This window comes from Brachionichthys hirsutus, chromosome 9 (assembly GCF_040956055.1).
Source record: "Brachionichthys hirsutus isolate HB-005 chromosome 9, CSIRO-AGI_Bhir_v1, whole genome shotgun sequence".
Taxonomy (NCBI): domain Eukaryota; kingdom Metazoa; phylum Chordata; class Actinopteri; order Lophiiformes; family Brachionichthyidae; genus Brachionichthys; species Brachionichthys hirsutus.
Window position 1 is genome coordinate 14,195,608 of NC_090905.1, and position 18,122 is coordinate 14,213,729.

The 18,122-nt window shown below is 45.0% G+C and overlaps 1 protein-coding gene across 1 annotated transcript in view; it reads left to right on the top strand.

Annotated features, from left to right (window-relative positions):
- LOC137899183 (BMP/retinoic acid-inducible neural-specific protein 3-like) overlaps positions 1-10,841 on the top strand; it is a 28,920-nt gene extending 18,079 nt beyond the window's left edge. The window contains exons 4-7 of the mRNA XM_068743203.1: positions 2,995-3,100; positions 3,501-3,737; positions 6,895-7,117; positions 9,725-10,841. Coding sequence (XP_068599304.1) covers positions 2,995-3,100; positions 3,501-3,737; positions 6,895-7,117; positions 9,725-10,841 — 1,683 coding nt within the window. The remainder of the gene's footprint in view (positions 1-2,994; positions 3,101-3,500; positions 3,738-6,894; positions 7,118-9,724) is intronic.
- The last annotated feature ends 7,281 nt before the right edge of the window (positions 10,842-18,122 follow it).

The following is an 18,122-nucleotide window of genomic DNA, read 5'->3' on the forward strand; positions in this document are numbered from 1 at the left end:
ATTTTAATTAATTGTGTTAACACGTCAATAATAATAAAAATTGAATGGGAGCGAGGCGCTGCCCCCCCCCATTTTGCCTCATTCTGGTTCCATCCTGGCCAAAATGATGTTATTCGAGAGACTTTAACGAAATGTAAATTGAAAACAAGTGGAAGGGAGGGGGGTATTATCCAGAAGGCGACTGAGGCTCAGGGTGTTTGTCACACATTAGAAGCTTTCAGCTTATTCGCCATCATGTCTCTTTAGTTTGACCTTGTAGCTGTCAGAAGTGGATGTCAGGAGAAAAACAGCCTCTGCCCACAGCGGCTTCCTTCTCCTCCCGGCTGGGAACCATCACTGTTACTATTAATCCACCAAGGAGATTGTTTTTATTTTACTCTTATCAGACCTGTCGGAGAATATTAAAGGAATATACCATCACGGTGTTTGACAATAATTTGTAAGTGACAGCGAAGGAGATGGATTTCTGCCTGCCACGCCCGGAGATGTGGACTTCCTAAATCAGGATTTCATCAAGCGTGATTGAGTTAAGATTGCAAGCAATCAAGCCATGAGATCAAAGGATGAGATATTCTATTGTGTTGTTTTATTTACTATCTTTGAGGCTCTGATTCAAGCTGTGTCCATTTTTAATTCGACTTTATGAAGGCCGCCCAGTAGCGATGCTCGTGTTACTGTGAAATCTGCAGAAAGTAAAAGTATATTTCATCTTCAGGTGCTTCCTGCTTAATTTACTTCAGTTCCAGCCGTGCAGCAATAATCAAAGTTTGTCCCCGACTGCTTTTGTTAGACTTCTTTTGTGAGTTTGCTTCGCTTTGGTGCACTTGGGATAATCCTGACAAACAAGTACCAAAGAGAAGCGTGGATCTGGAGGATGAGCTAACAGCAACGAGAAGCAGTAAACAAGAAAGAGAAGAAGGAAAGCTATCAAAGCGGAGCGCGTCTTCACTTCAAGAACATTTTAGACACGACACTTAACAAACATCGTTAGCTTGTAACTGATGATCTGGAATATATATATATAGAGAGAGAGGACAGGTGATAAAGATTAGAAAGAGGGAGAGAGATACACAGATCAACGTTTGATGATGATGTCATCACCTTTGATGTCAACTGCAGCGAAGCTAACATTTGCTTCTCTGAAGCGTCGATCCACTGAAACGACGACCCACTTCTCCTCCTCACTGTTCGTGTTGTTTAAAACTGTGAAATGCCAGATTTTAGTTTTCAGTCTCCAGTGAGCGAAACCGTCCGCGATGATTTTAATAACAGAGCAGAGCGTTTCTGATGTTTAATCGCCTGGAGACGCTCATCAGCGCCGTCCATGTCGTCAAGCGTTGCCATTCGCATCTCCAAAGCAGATATTTAGTGCATTTTCTTTAAAGCAAGTTAGTGAAGAAGAAGAAAACTGAGTGTTGAGAAATAAAACTTTTTAATTTAGACTGAGTAAGATCAACTCTAGCAGCATAACCTCCGTGCACTCACGCGGTGACGCCGCATGTTAACGCCATCTGTCTCCAGTGCATCTTTATGTATTAACGTCTGATTCATGAGACAGAATGCAAATAAATGTAAGCGGTGAAAAAGCGGCTACATAAAAAGCTACTTTATCTGCGTTATCGTACGTCATCGACCCGTCGGTGTAATTGCAGCGTTCCGACTCAGAATTTAAATCCAGAATTAGTTCTGGCGTTATGCCGGCGGAGGATGAGGAGTGGGCTTTAATAGATCACCCCTAAGGTAATAGATGTAAACACATTCAGCCCGTGCAGCCGTGGATCACTTATCTGCCTGAGCAGTTTCAAAAAGCGTCATCCATCCCAGAGAATCGCTTTCTCCTCGCGCTTTGATGGGGAGACGGGTCCATTCGACTCGATCAGAGGTCAATGCAGCGACGGAAGCTCGCCGTTGGATGCGCCGTCATTGACTTCCTGTTTACCAACAGGGAGGTGCTGTATGCACGGATATAGGACATAGAAGTAACGTGCCATTACAATGAGCTGGGTTTCTGCCGCAGATGTGAAGGCGTGCATGAACCACGGGCGCTGGCTAATTAGCTCAGAGGCAATTAACCCAAATTAGCATCGGCGTGCAAAACCGAGCGTCTTCTGTCCCTGGACTTTTACTCTCTCTTCAACGCTCGGACGCAGCAATTTAAATCGTCTGAGGAAGGTTTCTTTACGACTTCGAAGCTTTTGAGCTGCAGACTGTCAGACGGTCGTGTCTCGCGGATCCTCTCTGGGCCGAACCAGCAACCTCTGCCAACTTGTTTTGCCGCCTCACTTCATGTCATGGGGGGCACGCGTGCAAGCCAAATGCGTTTCTCCCCTCAAGCTGCAGTAATTGAATGCCCTCCGGCCCTCGGCAGCTCACTCGACGTGCCGTGCGTTCGCTCAAGGAGACTCGATATCTCCCGTGCACCTCCCACAGGACGGGAGTCCGGGTTTCTTGCACTGGTTTCTCCGCAGCCAATTCGTCAGACACCATTTGTGCAAACTGCCCTCTGATGGAGATAATGGGTGTACTCCTTCGACTCTATTGCATACTACATGTAAAGTTTGCGCCGAGCAGTTACCTGGATCCTCAGGTGCATTGATAATTGAGTAGGACATGCTTGCACCCGCACCGCGATTGATTTTAGCGTCAGTGGGCACCGTAATGAGTGAACTCGAACGCAGAGGTAAATTTGGCAGATGACAGCGGGCCTTGCTCGCTACGTTTTTACCCCCGGGATCCTTCCTCGACTCCATTTCCAGCCCACTGACTCACAAAGTCATTCTCCTCAATGTGATTTGCACAATCTAAAGGATGCATAACATGTTTTGTGTTTCTCTGAAGAGGAGGAGGTGCCGTTAATCTCGTTTAGTCGTGCGCGCTCTTTTCTCCTCCTTCCTTATCTTTATCTCTCCCCCCTCTAGTCGTATGTTTCTAATGTCATTCGTTTCAGCTTCCTCACTATGGATTATTGCCATGTGCCTGTTTCCCTCCCTTTAGGTGACCGAAACAAGGACGGGACCTCTCGGATGCAGTAACTATGACAACCTCGATTCTGTCAGCTCCGTTTTGGTTCAGAGCCCCGAAAACAAGATTCATTTGCAAGGTTGGCCATCCATAATTGAACTCTCCCAATTTCTGATGGAATTGTCACAGTGTCTGTTCTCTGGCAAGCCTCGACCGGCAGCACGAGAGTGTCACAAAGAATTTAGCTTCAATCACTCTTTCACTTTCTCTTTTCTTTCTTTATTCGTGCTTGCGGAGTTCGGACGTAAATCCCACACAGTAATGAATCACATCGGCAGCAGAACTATGCAGTAAAACTACAACTTTAAGTGAATCTCAGCATCTTGCATGTGACACCAAGCATATGTCAAGCGAGGAAATGAGTTCCGCCTCTGTGATTTACAGATCTGCTGTGGCCCGGCCACATTCTGTCTGCAGCTCCATCCTCATTCATCCATGCAATATTCCATGTTTTTATCCTGCTTCCGCCCTCCCTGCAGGTCTTCAGGCGATCCTGCCGGAATACCTGAGGGCCAGGTTTGTGCAAGCGGCTCTCAGCTACATCGGCTGTAATGAGGAGGGCCAGTTCGTGTGCCGGGAGAATGACTGCTGGTGCCGATGCACCGTGGACTACCCGCAGTGTAATTGCCCCAAGGTGGATCTGAGGGCAATGGAGGACAATCTGCTGAAAATCCAGGATTCATGGAAAACAGCCAACCGAGACTTTGAGGAGTCAGGTCAGTGTGGGCTGTTTGTTGTAATCATTCTGCAATGCCCACCGACCCTATTTGTACCAGATGGGCCAAGAGAACGAGGGGCAGCAGCGCCCAGAGCAACCAGAGACATTATTATCCATTTGGGAAAGAAGATGATAAAAACAGCCGAGCGGAGGGCATTTTCATTTGTTTGATTTTCTTAAACCGTTCATCCAAGTGTTGATAATCCTTGAGTCAAAAGTCTGGACAGTCCAGTTGCTTCGGAACCGACCGTCAAAGATTGTGTTTAAAAATCAAAATGCTGCTACAGATCATTAATATGCAAACGTCTAGGTGGAGACGATAAAAAAGGTCTCCTGCACATTCTCTTCACTTTCATTTCCTTGATTCATTCACTTCAGTTCATGCCTTTCTTCCTGGGGGAGGAGGGTCGAAGGTAATAACTTTGAAAAGGCAGACAAATCCGATACCGCAGTAAACTGGATCTGTCTATTGATTGGCAGCGAGACACTGTATATTAAAAACATGGCCGACAGTAAAAGGGAAACAAAACTATCACAGAACATCAACCTGACTGATTTAATTCCTCATAACTTCGGATGCGTGGACTATATCGGTAGAAGGATGCTGAGGGTGGAACTGCCAGGGAACAGGGCTAGAGGTCGACTCGGGAGGATACATGGACGTAGTGAGGGAGGACATGAGAGTGGCTGGTGTTGGGGAGGACGATGCAAAGGACAGGGTGAAGTGGAGAAGGTTGGGTTGCTGTGGCGACCCCTCACGGGACAAGAAGAAGAAGGAGGAGGAGCGAACAGTCGCCGGACTATTTTTGGCAGCCTGTGATGTAACTCGTGATGTCGTACTTTGCAGCTCCGCTGCAGCCATTTCATCCATTGACCTTATTTAAGGTCAGCAAGGTGGCACAGCTCCCAAAAGGGAAAAGCTTAGCAGGACTTTATGAATAAAACTGGTCCACACTGGTGTGAAATCAAACCAGTTCATCCATTTCGACTGATTCTTCCTGTGAAGCGCGTCCACGGACTCGGAGGACCGTTTCAGTCCCTTCCATCCCCGCTTTAAACTGTTCTTTGTGCACCATGCAGGCGTTGCTACCTGAATCCACGCTCCTGTACTGAACTTGATTAACACAGCTGGCAATAACGCTTAGCTGCAGGGCGCCCGCAGTGCTTTATTAAATAAAGACAACAGCCAGTGACTTCCTGTATGACCCCCCGGAGGTCTACGGAGCAACATCGGTGGCGAAGGCAGAGGGAAGAATAGAGTAAAAGGCAGTCCCTAAAACGCGTCTCGTCTTGCATTTGCTGCAAAACCCGACGTCTTCTCCAAACGGGAGGCTCGGTATCGTCTAAAGGAAACCAGCTTGTAATCTCATCTCATGCCTCAGACAAACCGAGGGAAGTCTGTTTTCTATACTCACTGACAAAGCACAGAAATGCAATATCCGAGTGTCCCATGGGGATCAGCTGGGAGACCAGTGGCGGATCCGACTCGTCTCCGCGTCGGAGAAATGAAACGTTAGGAACATAAGCTAGGACGACTTTATAAGATGCTTCCCAAACATCATCGACTTTCATCGTGTTAATGTGTTTCTGTGTGTTTAAATGGACCGAATCGATGACTTATGTGTAACACATCCGGGCTTTTCACTCGTTTTTCATCTCCGTTGCATAAAAGCAGCGATAAATGCGTAGAAACCTTTTTTCATTTTGCCGTTTGTCTTCGTTATTCTGAGTCTGTCGCTCTAAAATTATCCAGAAATGACAGCATTTATCTCTCCCACACTAAAACTGTTATTTCCATCCCAGTTATGTGTCTTTATACTTGTGTTCCTCCGAACCGGAGAGCGTCATCTGTTTTCTAAGTGCCCCTCCTCTCCGTGTTCGCCGAATGAGAGGGTAATAATGGCGAGGAGGGATTGGATTTCCGGGGATGAGGTATTGCTTCCTCGGTGATAAAATATCAGTCTGCTTCAGCAGCAGCTTGATGCCCCCCCCCCCCCCCCCCACGAGTAACAGGTTTATTTGTTGTTGTTGTTGTTGTTGTCAGGATGTCGTTTCATTCATTCGGTTCTAACTGTGATGAGACACCATGATGGGGAACCTTTGAAGGCCGTGTTACATAAATGTCCTCGTTTCGAATATAGTAATATCCTGCCAAGAGCGTCGATCTGACGGGGCCAGAGGACAATCAAGCATCAGCATCATAGAAAAGAAGTAACCTCATTGTGACAGGCATACATGGCCATTTACCGTTTCCATCTTCTGCTGGATGGCTGGACGCCACTCAGCTCGACTTTCATTGTTCCCTTCTATTCAGGGAAGCATTTTTTCTCTTTCCAAATTGGCTCCAGCTCCTTCTCCAATGCTTCATCCCGAAAGGTGAGGCGGTCAGGAAGAATGCCGGCTCTGCAACGGGCCGGGATTCAGCCAAATCGGGCAGGGCAGTCTTCTATTAGCGCCCGTTCTCACTTTCGTGTTTGTCAGACGTCGCTGGAGGAGAACATCTCGTCTGTTCCCACACAGCACCGAAAGAAGTGACCTGAAAAGTGTGCGAATTATTTACAAAATTCTACCTTTACAACAACAAAATAGACTCATCAAATCGGAATCACAAATCAATACAAAGGATTGCTAAGACGAAAGTAAATACGGTCTCCATTCGACATTTTAAAGGAAATCTAACAATTCATTCATAATTTAATAAATAAGCTGTCGAAAAAGCAGAATCTTGGCTGATCGTGCGGAATCAAGCAAACAAACACGGATGGATGAATGTCGACAGCCTTTTCACGAATTGTATTACAAGCTGTTTAATCAACTTATTAATTTCACAGGAACACGTAAAACACATTTCGTAACGGGAATCCATTGACCCTTAATTGTTTTTTATCAGGGTGGCGTTAACTAATTACAAACAGCAATGTCATTTATCCATCTCCTCATCTCCTCATTACAAAGAGGAGGATGTTATTATTATTAATGGACGTGTGCTGGATGGTGCTTTTAGCACTGACGCCCCCCCCCCCCCCCCCCCTTAGCATAAGCTTGGAATAATACCACCCCCAGCTCTTCCTGCGGGCCTCGGGCCTTCCAAGCCTCAGCAACAATGGCTCTCTGGTTTGATCCGCCCCGAATTAAGTATGACCTCTCGCTTCCAGATGAGTTCCAGAACTTCGTGCGGAGGCTTCCCATGTTCTACGCCCTGAACTCGTCCGCCATCCAGTACTTCTGGAAGACGGAGCCGACGGTGCTGCAGCGCTACAAACAGCTGGAGCTCAGCACCCAGCAGCTGCTGAGCAAAGCGCGGCGGCTCGTCAACAAGCTCTTCACCCTGAGCAAGAGGTGTCGGAGTCAGCCTCAGATCGTCATGCTGAGGCAGAGGTGAGAAGCCGAGCTCCCGCCGACCTTGTGATGTGTGTGTGCGTGTGTGTGTGTGTGTGTGTGTGTGGAGAAAGTAAGCAGAAACTCCAAAGCCTGCAGCAACATCAGGCGTCCTTTCAAAGCAAACTGTGAATGGCAATGCTCATTTATATTTCCCAGTCCATTCCAGCAGCAGCACTTTGTTCCTCCCACCTCCCACCAGTCGTTATGGAAACCCCTCGGCGAGGTCTTTCTGAGGGGAACAACAACTGGCGACTCGGCCTCACGGCCCAGGTCTGCTTTACATTCAGGAAATCAAAGCCACCCTGCTGTGAAATTAAACTTTCGCAGCGCTATATTTGGTGAGACGTCCCCGTCTGGTTAGCGAAGCTGTCAGGAAATCATTGACAAAAAAAATGAAAAATGTTTTCCACATCCCCTCAGTGGATCATCGTCTATTTTCAGTCGTATCGTTTCTGCACGACGGCGAGCTTTGAAAAGGGAATGTGATGAAGTCGGTGCGGCGGCGGCGGCTAACAGGCAGTTTATTTTAAGAGCAGTTTCAGGTGGGAAATCGAATATTCCTCCTCTGCGATGTGAGTTTTAGCTCGAGCTGCATCCTCATCTCCCTCACATTCTGTCAAATGGTGCGGTGTCCTGCCCTTAATTCATAATTAAGTCACGTAGTTTGTTGTATATTTTGCCTTTTCAGCCATTTGTAGGAGCTAAGCAGCCACGTTCTGTCCCTCCTCTACTAAACAGAAGCACAGATTTCACCCACCGGCGAAATGCAAGAACTGAACCACAGGTGAAAAGCGCGAGTTTGGTCTCATGCAACATTTATTATAAGCTTTTCCTATTTAGAAGCTCCAAATATGTAAGGAGGATGTTGTAATAAAAAGAACTGCGGTCGCGTTTCATCCAATCAGGAGACCGTCGGTCGCGTTTCATCCAATCAGGAGGACGTCAGCCGGGATCATTCCAATCTTTGTTCACGCAGTGATGCAACAACCCAGGCTCCGATGGCAACTATTAAACGGCCTCCTCTGAAAGCTGACAACAGAATTAGGCGATGAAATAATCATAGAATACACAGACAAGTCCATAAAAAAGGCTCATCTCTGAAAATAATATTCAGCGTTTCAGCCGGGCGGTATTTGGGGCACATTTTAGGCAAGACAGTAGCTGAAATAATTACATTTTGTGGGCTGGGAAAACCAAAGCGACTGACAGAATATTTTGGATCCCGCTGTGACATAAACTTGTGCTCTCGAAAGTCTGACATGAAAAACCATAAAAGTCCGTTAGTATCTTTCAAGTCAAATGACTTCCTCCAGAGCTGAAATGAATTTTTTTATATTATCAATTAAAACCTCTCTCTTGTGGCAGATACAGATAAAATGACTGATTGTGTGGAAGAAAGGCAAAGACGTAGCAAGGAAGGATCTTTAACTCTTCATCGCGAGCGTCTCCATGGTTACAGCCACACAATTTGGCCTCGCATCATCTATTTATCAGAATTGGCTGATAGCTATAATATAAATGTCTTTTATCATGATGATCAGTCGCATACAATGTTACACATCTCTAATTAGCGAGCAGCGTTTGATGGAGGGGGGGGGGGGGGGGGCATCAAATTCATTTTGAGAGTTTTAATTGAAAAGGTTTTTGGAGTGCACATGGATAACTTCACCAACGGTGCGTAGCATCTGCTCAGGTGGGAGACTTTTCAGTGCTCGCGATTCCAAAAGAACAAATCATTGTCATCAATTGTTGCTGACAAATCTCTAAATGCTCCCTGAATTTAATTGAATTTAATTTCCTCAGTATGGCACAAAATTTCATCAAAAGCTGTCGACAAGCAAAAAAAGCAGACGAACTAACGGGTGTATTCTCTCTCTTTTTGCAAAACGACCACCTGATGAACCTGCAGGTGCTTTCTGTTTGAAAACTATTATTTTGTAAATGCCTCAAATTGGTAAAAAAAAAAATGTTGGAAAGAAACCCAGCAGACTTTATTGGGTTTGTGTCAACATCTGTAATTAAAGTTAAAATTCCCAGCTGTTTGTTAGCGTGTTTGGACATTTATTTTTTTCTGCCTTAAAAAAATCTGCTTCGGAGTTTAAATTACTTGCGCGTGGTAAAATTATCTTCACAATTTAATTTTGTAGCCGCACCACAATAATGAAACAGCTAACTCTGAACAATGTCTGACAGATGTGCCACAGAAGTGGAAGACTGATGTGGGATGCTACTTTCCTGTCATGCGGCCCATCTGTTCCTCCCCCCCCCAAAACAATCTCAGGAAATTTGATTTGCTTCATAGTTTGTCTCAAACATTCGCCAATTGCTGCTTTCACAGCAGCTCATCTTTAACAACAAATATATTCTTGGGATCATGCAGTTTATTCAAAATAGCCAATTTTCAAATTTGAATTTCATCTTTGAGATTTATGGAAGTTTATTTCTAAAGGCCAAGACGGCAGATGTTCTGGATCAGCAGGGATTTACATGAAACTACGTTCATGGGGCTTTTCTCCGGTTTTCATTTTGAGAATAACTCTCGGGAACACGGTACTGGTCTGTTATTTATCTATTCCCCGTCTACTCCATTTCTATTTCTTGCAGGCCCTTCAGCTACTGGCTGAACTACATCCTCTCCATCATGTACTGCAGTGAGAACAACCACATCGGCTCCTACCTGGAGGAGACCAGGAGTTGCTCCTGCCCTTACGAGCACCCCCCCTGCCAGGGTGTGATCCCGTGCACGGTGGCCGAGGGCACCTCCTGCGCCTCCTGCTCCTACGAGAACCGCTCCCGCTGCGCCACCTGCAACCAGGGTTACATGCTGAGCCAGGGGGTGTGTCGAAACGAAGTGCCCGACTCCACCGACCACTACATCGGCTTCGAGACGGACCTGCAGGACCTGGAGCTCCGCTACCTCCTGCAGAAGCGTGACAACCGCATCAGCATCCACGGGATCTTCGTCAGCAACGACGTCAGGCTGAACAACTGGTTCGATCCGTCGTGGAGGAAGAGGATGCTGCTGACATTGAAGAGTAATAAATACAAGTCAAACCACGTCCACATGCTCTTAGGGATGTCTCTACAGATCTGCCTTACCAAGAACAGCACTCTGGACCCAATGATGTCTGTCTACATCAATCCATTTGGAGGGAGCCACTCCGAAAGTTGGATCATGCCCATGGAGCAGAGCGACTACCCGGACTGGGAGAGGACTAAATTAGACCTTCCCTATGACTGTTACAATTGGAGTTTAACTTTAGGCAACAAGTGGAAAACGTTTTTTGAGACGGTCCATTTCTACCTACGGAGCCGGATCAGAGGCCCCTCAAGTAACGGGAATGGAAGCGTGTATTACGAACCCTTGGAGTACTTGGAACCGGGAGGGAATCTGGGCTACATGAAGATCAACAGCATCCAGGTGTATGGCTACAGCATGCACTTTGACCCTGAAGCGATCCAGGACTTGATCCTACAGCTGGACTACCCGTATACTCAGGGATCGCAGGATTCGGCCTTGCTGCAGCTGCTGGAGATCCGGGATCGGGTCAACAGGCTCTCCCCGCCTGGAGCTCAGCCTCTGGACCTCTTCTCGTGTCTGCTTCGACACAGACTCAAACTGTCCACCACGGACGTCGCCAGGATCCAGGCAGCGCTGCAGACTTTTAGTGCCAAGCAGCCCAATTCGATGGAATACGAAACAACCAAATTATGTAGCTAATAAGTGGGCTAGCGGCCAGACGCACAGATGGCACAGCAGTTAGTGCACAGGCCTGGCAGTGGTTAAGAGCAATTCTGGAGCCGTGCAACGGGACCATGGATCTCAAGAGTGTATTTAAGATTCTTATGGTCGTTTCTTTTTTGTTTTTGTTTTTTTTTTGGGGGGGGGGGGTGTACATTTGAACTAGTGCTGTCAAGAGATTTAAAAAAGTATGATTTAATTAATCTAATTAATCTATTTTAATCTCACTGGAAAATTGCTGAGAAAAGCCCTCAACTTGAGGTATTGTCATTTAAACTCATTACATCATCGTGGCAGATTAAAAGATTGATTTATAAGAAATGGTCGCTTTATAAAGTCGTTTATTGTTTAATTGTTTTTAACAGTCTTGAACAGACGCAGTCCTGACATTTACGACGAGTCCTAAGTGATGCCTGCAACATTTAGTTTCCACCACCAGGGGGGGTATTGCTGTGTTCTCTTGTCAATCTCCAAATAATTATAAAATAACATAAAACATCATGTCAATATAAAGTACTGTAAGCTAAAAAAAAACCTGAACACTTTTCTGAGCAATACAAGTATTGATCACTAAACTTGTTGCTCACCTTGTCCCGCCCACCAACAATGGGAGCCTATCAGCTTGTGCTAAACAAGCCCGAAAACAAAGACAGCCAATCAGTGTCCACTTCAGGGTGTCGCTCACTATTTCACCCCCAACAACTCGAGCACAAAAAAAACGTATTTAGAAAAAAGGCAAGAAAGAAAGTCAGATTAGAGATGAAAAATCAGATTAACGCCATTAAAAAACAAAACGTGCTAAATATGACGGTAATTTATGAATTGCAATTAACGCGATAATTTGACACCCCTAATTCGAACATTGTCGATTCAAAGAGGATTTCACCAAAGCTTTTTTTTCTCTAAAACAGAGCAGGCCTGTGCACTAACTGCTGTGCCAGGCAGTCGATGAGGTAAATACGAAACTCTACCGCCACTAATATGTTGGCAGTTTGATGACGTTTGTACGTTGCACATGTCGCTCACGTACGTGAATAAAAATGTTTGCTGATGAAATATTACCTAAGCAATGTAATCATTTTCCACACCAGCCTGTGTTTTTGTTTGTAGTTTTCTCCTCATCCGGGTACACGATTAAAGTAAAGTACGAGTAAATGCTCATTTTGCTATCACGGCTGTCACATTTTTACGTTGTTTTTTAGCTTCCCGCGGTAACTTCATTCCTGTTTTTAAACCGGACATCACGTTTTTGTAAGAAAAGAGAAAAGCAAAGTGGAAACAGAGCGGATGGACGGACGGATGCTACACGAGAGGGTATAAAAAAAAACGACAGCGATCACAGTATACGTGTTACATGTGCTTTTATTTTTATAACGCGGTTGTTTGTGAAACACAGGTTACAAAAACACTGTCTATATGATGTATTATACGATTTGTTAATACTCTGAATAAAATACATTTTTATGTGTGGTCTATAGAAGGTGTAGTTTTTATTTGCTGCATGTGAAGCTCGACTCGACAGGTATAAAGTACCTGGTATCTGATGCTAGTTTTTTTAGTACCGCCTCCATTGCGGTTCCAAATGAGCAGAGCAGGTACTTAAAGATCACGTGACCACTGGACCTGCACCTGATCACCAATCGACCGCCACTCCGAAACACGGTAATATTCAGTGCTCATATTTAACAAGTAGAAAAAAAAGTTTAAAAAAAAGACTTGTTCAAAGCAGGAAGAAGAAATTAAGCGCAAATTAAGCTATTTACATAATAAAAAAATGTACAATCCAGCAGTTGGCGAAGATCATTAAGAGCTATTCTTATGATGATTTTCAAAATTGCAGCTCTGAATGATGTTTTTGTTTCAGCCTTGAGTGCTTTTTTTTCTTCTGATAATAAATCGGCTAATTTCCACAAAAATAACAGATTTGCAGGAATATAAATGTATTGCCTTTGTTTTACGTGTAATATCAGTCGTACCTGGTGTTCAGTCTCAGGTACGACCAGAACCTGCACAGAGTTAGACGTGTGCGTGTCTCCTGTTAATGACACACACAGCATTGGATGATCCGTATAGCAGCAGGAAGAGAGTTTATGCCGTGGGCTTTGGATCTGATGGACGGCTGCTGGAAGCGGGGGGGAAGACGCAGCATCAAAGCTCCTTATCTCAGGTGGCTCTCCCACTGGTTGGTAGTCTGTTGTAATTTGTGTGGTGGTGGGGGGGTTATATCTCACTCCAAGTTGTGGAATAAAAGCATCACGCTCCGACTCCCCCAGGTCCTTTGTGCTACGCATATGTAGCATGTGTTTCACAGGAAGCCATTCTCTTACTGCGCTCTGATGTTTAACCATTTTGCTTGATGAAAGCAGTCGATGTGGAAGCAGGTTCAGAAACCCCGATCGCCCAGAGTATTTGCCATCACGCATTTAGGCAGAGAAAAAACCCCGACAGTGCCAGAGTTGTCAGGAAGACGCAAATTGCGCCTTTCTGCTCGGCTGTGGAATGAAAGGACAGATCAAGTGGAAAACGCAAGTTAAATTTGAATGATTTTTCAATCGCGTTCTTTCCCCAGACTGACATTAAATCAGAATAAACAAGCAGACACAGAAAATCTGCACAGTGTTACGGTTCTTCTGGATGTTCGTCTTCATGAAAAAAATATATTTGAGTTTAATTCTCAAAGGGTAAAACATGAAAATAAAAGGCTATAAAGGTGAGGTTTCTGCAGCAATGTCCAATCCTGAACAAGAAACTGTGGATCGATGGTCGTTGGAATGCAAGAAACGGTTATTTCCCCAATCTGGCAGGCGGAAACAAAACAAGTTGCTTTGAAAACATTTCTGCTGGTTAAATCAAATCTCATAAGCATCAAATTATTTCCTCCACCCTGAGCCCAACTGCTGCAGCAGACTCAAGCTGGTAGGGACCAGCAGGGAACATTCTCTTTCTAGCGCCTAATGGAACAGAGTCCCATCATGCATCAGAACGCCGGTTGTTTTTCTCTTGTTATGTTTCTGCACGGTGATTTGGTTTGAAATCATCCACACATTGCAGCAGCATCTGTGTGGAAGGATTTACTGCGCAGTGGAAGTCAGAGTGAGCAGACTTACATGGATTTGCAAGAAAATTTGTTACATCCTTCTGAAAACACAGATGAAGGAGGATGAAGGACAAGGGTGTCAAACTCATTTTCTCCATAATTAGCATTATGTTTGACCTCCAAAGGCCAAATGTAAACCGTAACACAGTAAAAATGTAACTAAATGTAATGTCATTTAACGTAAAATAAATGTCCTTAACATGCTGTTAAATAACTATTTATTTCACTTTTTTAAAAGGTTGTAACTTAAAGATTGTTAGCGATAAAGCCATACTGTAAATGAGAAATCATAAGTATGAACCAAAGTTTGTGATGGGAATAAATTAACACATCTAATCATGTGGAAAAGTTCCATTCAAATGCAATCATCACGCAGGAACAAAGATAATTGATACAAAATCAAAGCAAAACCAAAAAGCCACCACCTTATCTTGTCATGGACATGCAGAAACCAAAAAAAAACAACCGAAGTGGGCAAGATGAAGAACATTCCCGAGTCAAAGACAGCGCTTTCAGGTTCAGCACCGGACAGCTCCATATCCTATATCCTATGGAGCTGTCTGGTGCTGATCCTGAGCGCCATATGTCGCCGGGATCAACATTTCAGCACATGCTGGAAAAAACAAGAGTTCAAATAACTTTCAATAGTCACCGCCAGCAGAATATTGATTTCCTGACTGCAGCGTGTTGCTATTGTTATTGCCATGTTGCTAAATCTTTCCATTTGATCAGTTCACTACTTAAGTTACAAACATTGCATATACAATTGTATAGTTGTAAATATATATGGATAGATTATTGCTGTTATTATAACATAAATCCTTTCAATTCATCAGGTTAAGAAAACCACACTACTCCATCGATCAATAATCAAACTTATTCAAGTAAATAATATTAAATAATAAATTAAGAAAAATATCATCCAACACAAGTTATGGCATTAACTTTGTTCAAAACTCTTTTGTCACAGTTGAGAGGGGCAGAACTGCAGAACAACCAACAAATGTGGGCTGTTAAGAACATGCGTGAGATGCAGCATTTTACAAAAACAAATGTCTGCACACAGTTCTAGAGGGGGCCGCAAAAGATGACTTGGAGGGCCACATTTGGCCCCCGGGCTTTGAGTTAGACACATGTGATGTCGAAGCTCGGCTTGAGTCTGACGTCTCATCGCCGGGTCGTCAGAACAGCCAAAAGAGAGACGCGAGAGGAAGGTGTCGAGACCGGTGCAGACAACAGACTGTAAAATGGGACATAAAGGCTGTTAATGGGGCATTAATCTCATCACAGGTGGTAACTAAAGCAAAGTAATTCCCATTAGTAGGTCTGCAGAGTCATCGGCTTTAAAAGCAAAGGCGTTCCATGCCAAAAATTAAAGAGGGAACATTTTCTCCTTTGGTGAAAAAGACTGTCACTGACCTTTTTATACCAACTAATTGACAGCATCTGATATTTGGGATGTATTAAATTACTGTATGATGGGGGGGGGGGGGGGGTTGCTTTCTGTACTCTGAGGAGTCAGATTAGGCATAAAGATCAAACCCTCCTGTTTCCCTTTGAATATTACTAACACATTTTATCCTCGGGGTCTATCAGGGGATATTTGCCTCCAGAGAATGATTAATGGAAATCACAATCTGGGATTGGCTCCAGCAACTCCTGCAACCCGCAAAGCGGAAAAGCGGCAAGAAAATGGATGGATTTATTAAACCAGAGAGAGATTTTATGCGCAGTGAAAACAGCGTGGGGTCAAATTGACCCCGGAGATAACAGGAGGGTTAACTTCCTTCGAGTCGAGGCTCTTCTGTTGAGGTTATCGCCTCTCATAGATATTCAAGCAACTTATTTCCATCAGGTCTGCTGTTTAGTTCGTCTCTGTTTCCATGCATCCTTAAGGACTCAAGTCTTTATTGTCATTATGCTAACGTAACGAAATTCTGTGAAGACTAAGCTAAACGTTCCCTGCGGTGGTTCCGAGCTCTGTTAGCGCTCTGGGTCGGTATATTTATTTGGTGTCTGCGTGTTTATCTATCACACGCATTCCTGCCAACGGTTTGACAACACGCAACGGATCTGCAGGGGGCCGGAATTTGTGAAACGAGCGCCAACAAAGGCGAGACCGAAGTCTGTGGATATGATCAATAGCACACAGAGTAAGGGCTAAAAGCGATAGCGGTTTTCATGTGTCTAGATTCCTGCTTTTATTCTTCTTCACCTGAGGAAAACAGCTTCTAAATATCGCCCCCTACTGGCAGGTCCAGTTCATCCTTAAAGATGAACGTCACAAAGACGACAGCCTGGCAAGTGTAAAAAGAAAAATCACAACGAGAGAAACTGCAGCTGTACCTGCACCATGAGTGAAAGTGACCCAGAGGCTGCTGGAACCAGCTGCACCCCCAACACCCGCCGTCTCCGTCGGCTCCCAGCTCCGGGGGGCAGCGCAGGAAAGCTGGCTGCTGGACCGAGAACCCGGCTTCCTGAAAGTCCAATGATTGGCTCAGAAGCTCGCCAGGTTTGCAAACAAGTCAAAAATTTAAGTTGAATGTGTTATTTTCAGTTAGTCTGCCCCCCCCCCCCCCCCCGGTATCCCTCATTAAATCCACAAACACAATGCAACATTCCATCCTGCTGCCTTTACGTTGAATCATAATGACCCCCTTTAGGCATCTGTAGCATTTATACGGAACGCCGGTGAGGTAGTCACTCGCCGTGCGTCGTAAAAGAAAAGGCCTGAGGAAAAGGAAACATTAATGAACGAGGCATGAAAATATACAATAAAGGTGGATCTGATGCCGAGACGTGCAGAAAACAAATATGACGATCGCGTCATGCAAAAGCTGATTAAGGGTATTGGTATGTTTTTTGCTCTCGTTCAGGCAGTGAGAAGCAAGAAAAGAGGAGTCTAACCCACAACCCTCTGCCTCAGTGACGGGATGGCGTTCCCAGTCGCAGCCGTTCTCGCGGCAGCTTAACCCTTAGCGGTAGCTCCCCACAGAGCTACCGGTGGGGGCTCCTTGAAAGCGTGCTTCAATAGTTCACCACACAAACCGCAATCAGACGCAATCCCCAAAGTGACTCCGAGAAAGGCGGGCCTTCCTCCGGCACAGTGGAAAACACTCCTGTGAGCTCATGATGCCTCAGTCGCTGCATTAAAAAGTAATGTTGCAGGCGGAGGTGACAGAATTATTATTATTATTCCTCCGAGGAAACGTTCCCTCAGAAACTTAAAGATGAGCATCACAATAAAAGTGAGCGTGAAGGAGTTCTGAAGGTTGCAGACGTTCAGCTGAATCACGGGCGAAGGGTTTTCAGAATAAATGTTTTGGGGTGTAAGTTGTCTTTATGTATGTGATGCATTTTCCCCAGAGGGGGGGTGGGGGGTGATGAATCTAATTTAGCACCAATAAAACTTAATTGATGGACTCCTCTTTATGTGCCGGAGCACATAAAGAGCTTATTCCACCTGAAAGTATCATTAACACAGCGAATGTGTAATTGCAATAAAAATAGGGATTTGTTCAGCCAAAATGCAAATGTGTCCCTAAATCAACTGACGAGGAAAAGGATTCCAGTTCATTCTGAATCATCATCTTACAGCCCTGAAGTAAAAACCCGAGAGCGATGAATAGACCCCCAGATTGAAGGGGTTCGACTGGCTGCCCCGCCCTTAGCCCAACATCTTCCGCTCATCGAGCTCCATCGTTTCCCTCAGAGGCGGTGAATAATGCATCAAGTTGTTTGTGGAAAACAACCGCGGCTCCAAATGAAGGCTGAAGTCGGCCCGTGTGCAAAGAGACGCGTGTCTGGAGAGCGGCCCTTGCATGCTGCTCGGAGATAAACTGTAATCTGGAACGTCGGGCTGGACCTAAAAACTGGCAGATGTCGTGTTTAGCTAGTGAGCAGATAACTAAATGAATAATGGAAGACATCGTTGTCCCGTGTCTCCTCCGACAGCTCGCGTGTGTCCAAACCAAGCGTTCGTTTGGCCCACATCGACTTCTGTTGGATTCCAATTGGACGTCCCGTTACCAATCACTGCGTCCTCTTTATTACAGGCTTATACACGTGCATGATTGTCAGGGCAAAGCGGAGGAGAAGGATGGAAGGAAATCTAGGGGCGGAGTCAAAATGATAACTCATTAAACTAAACCATGAGTAAAATC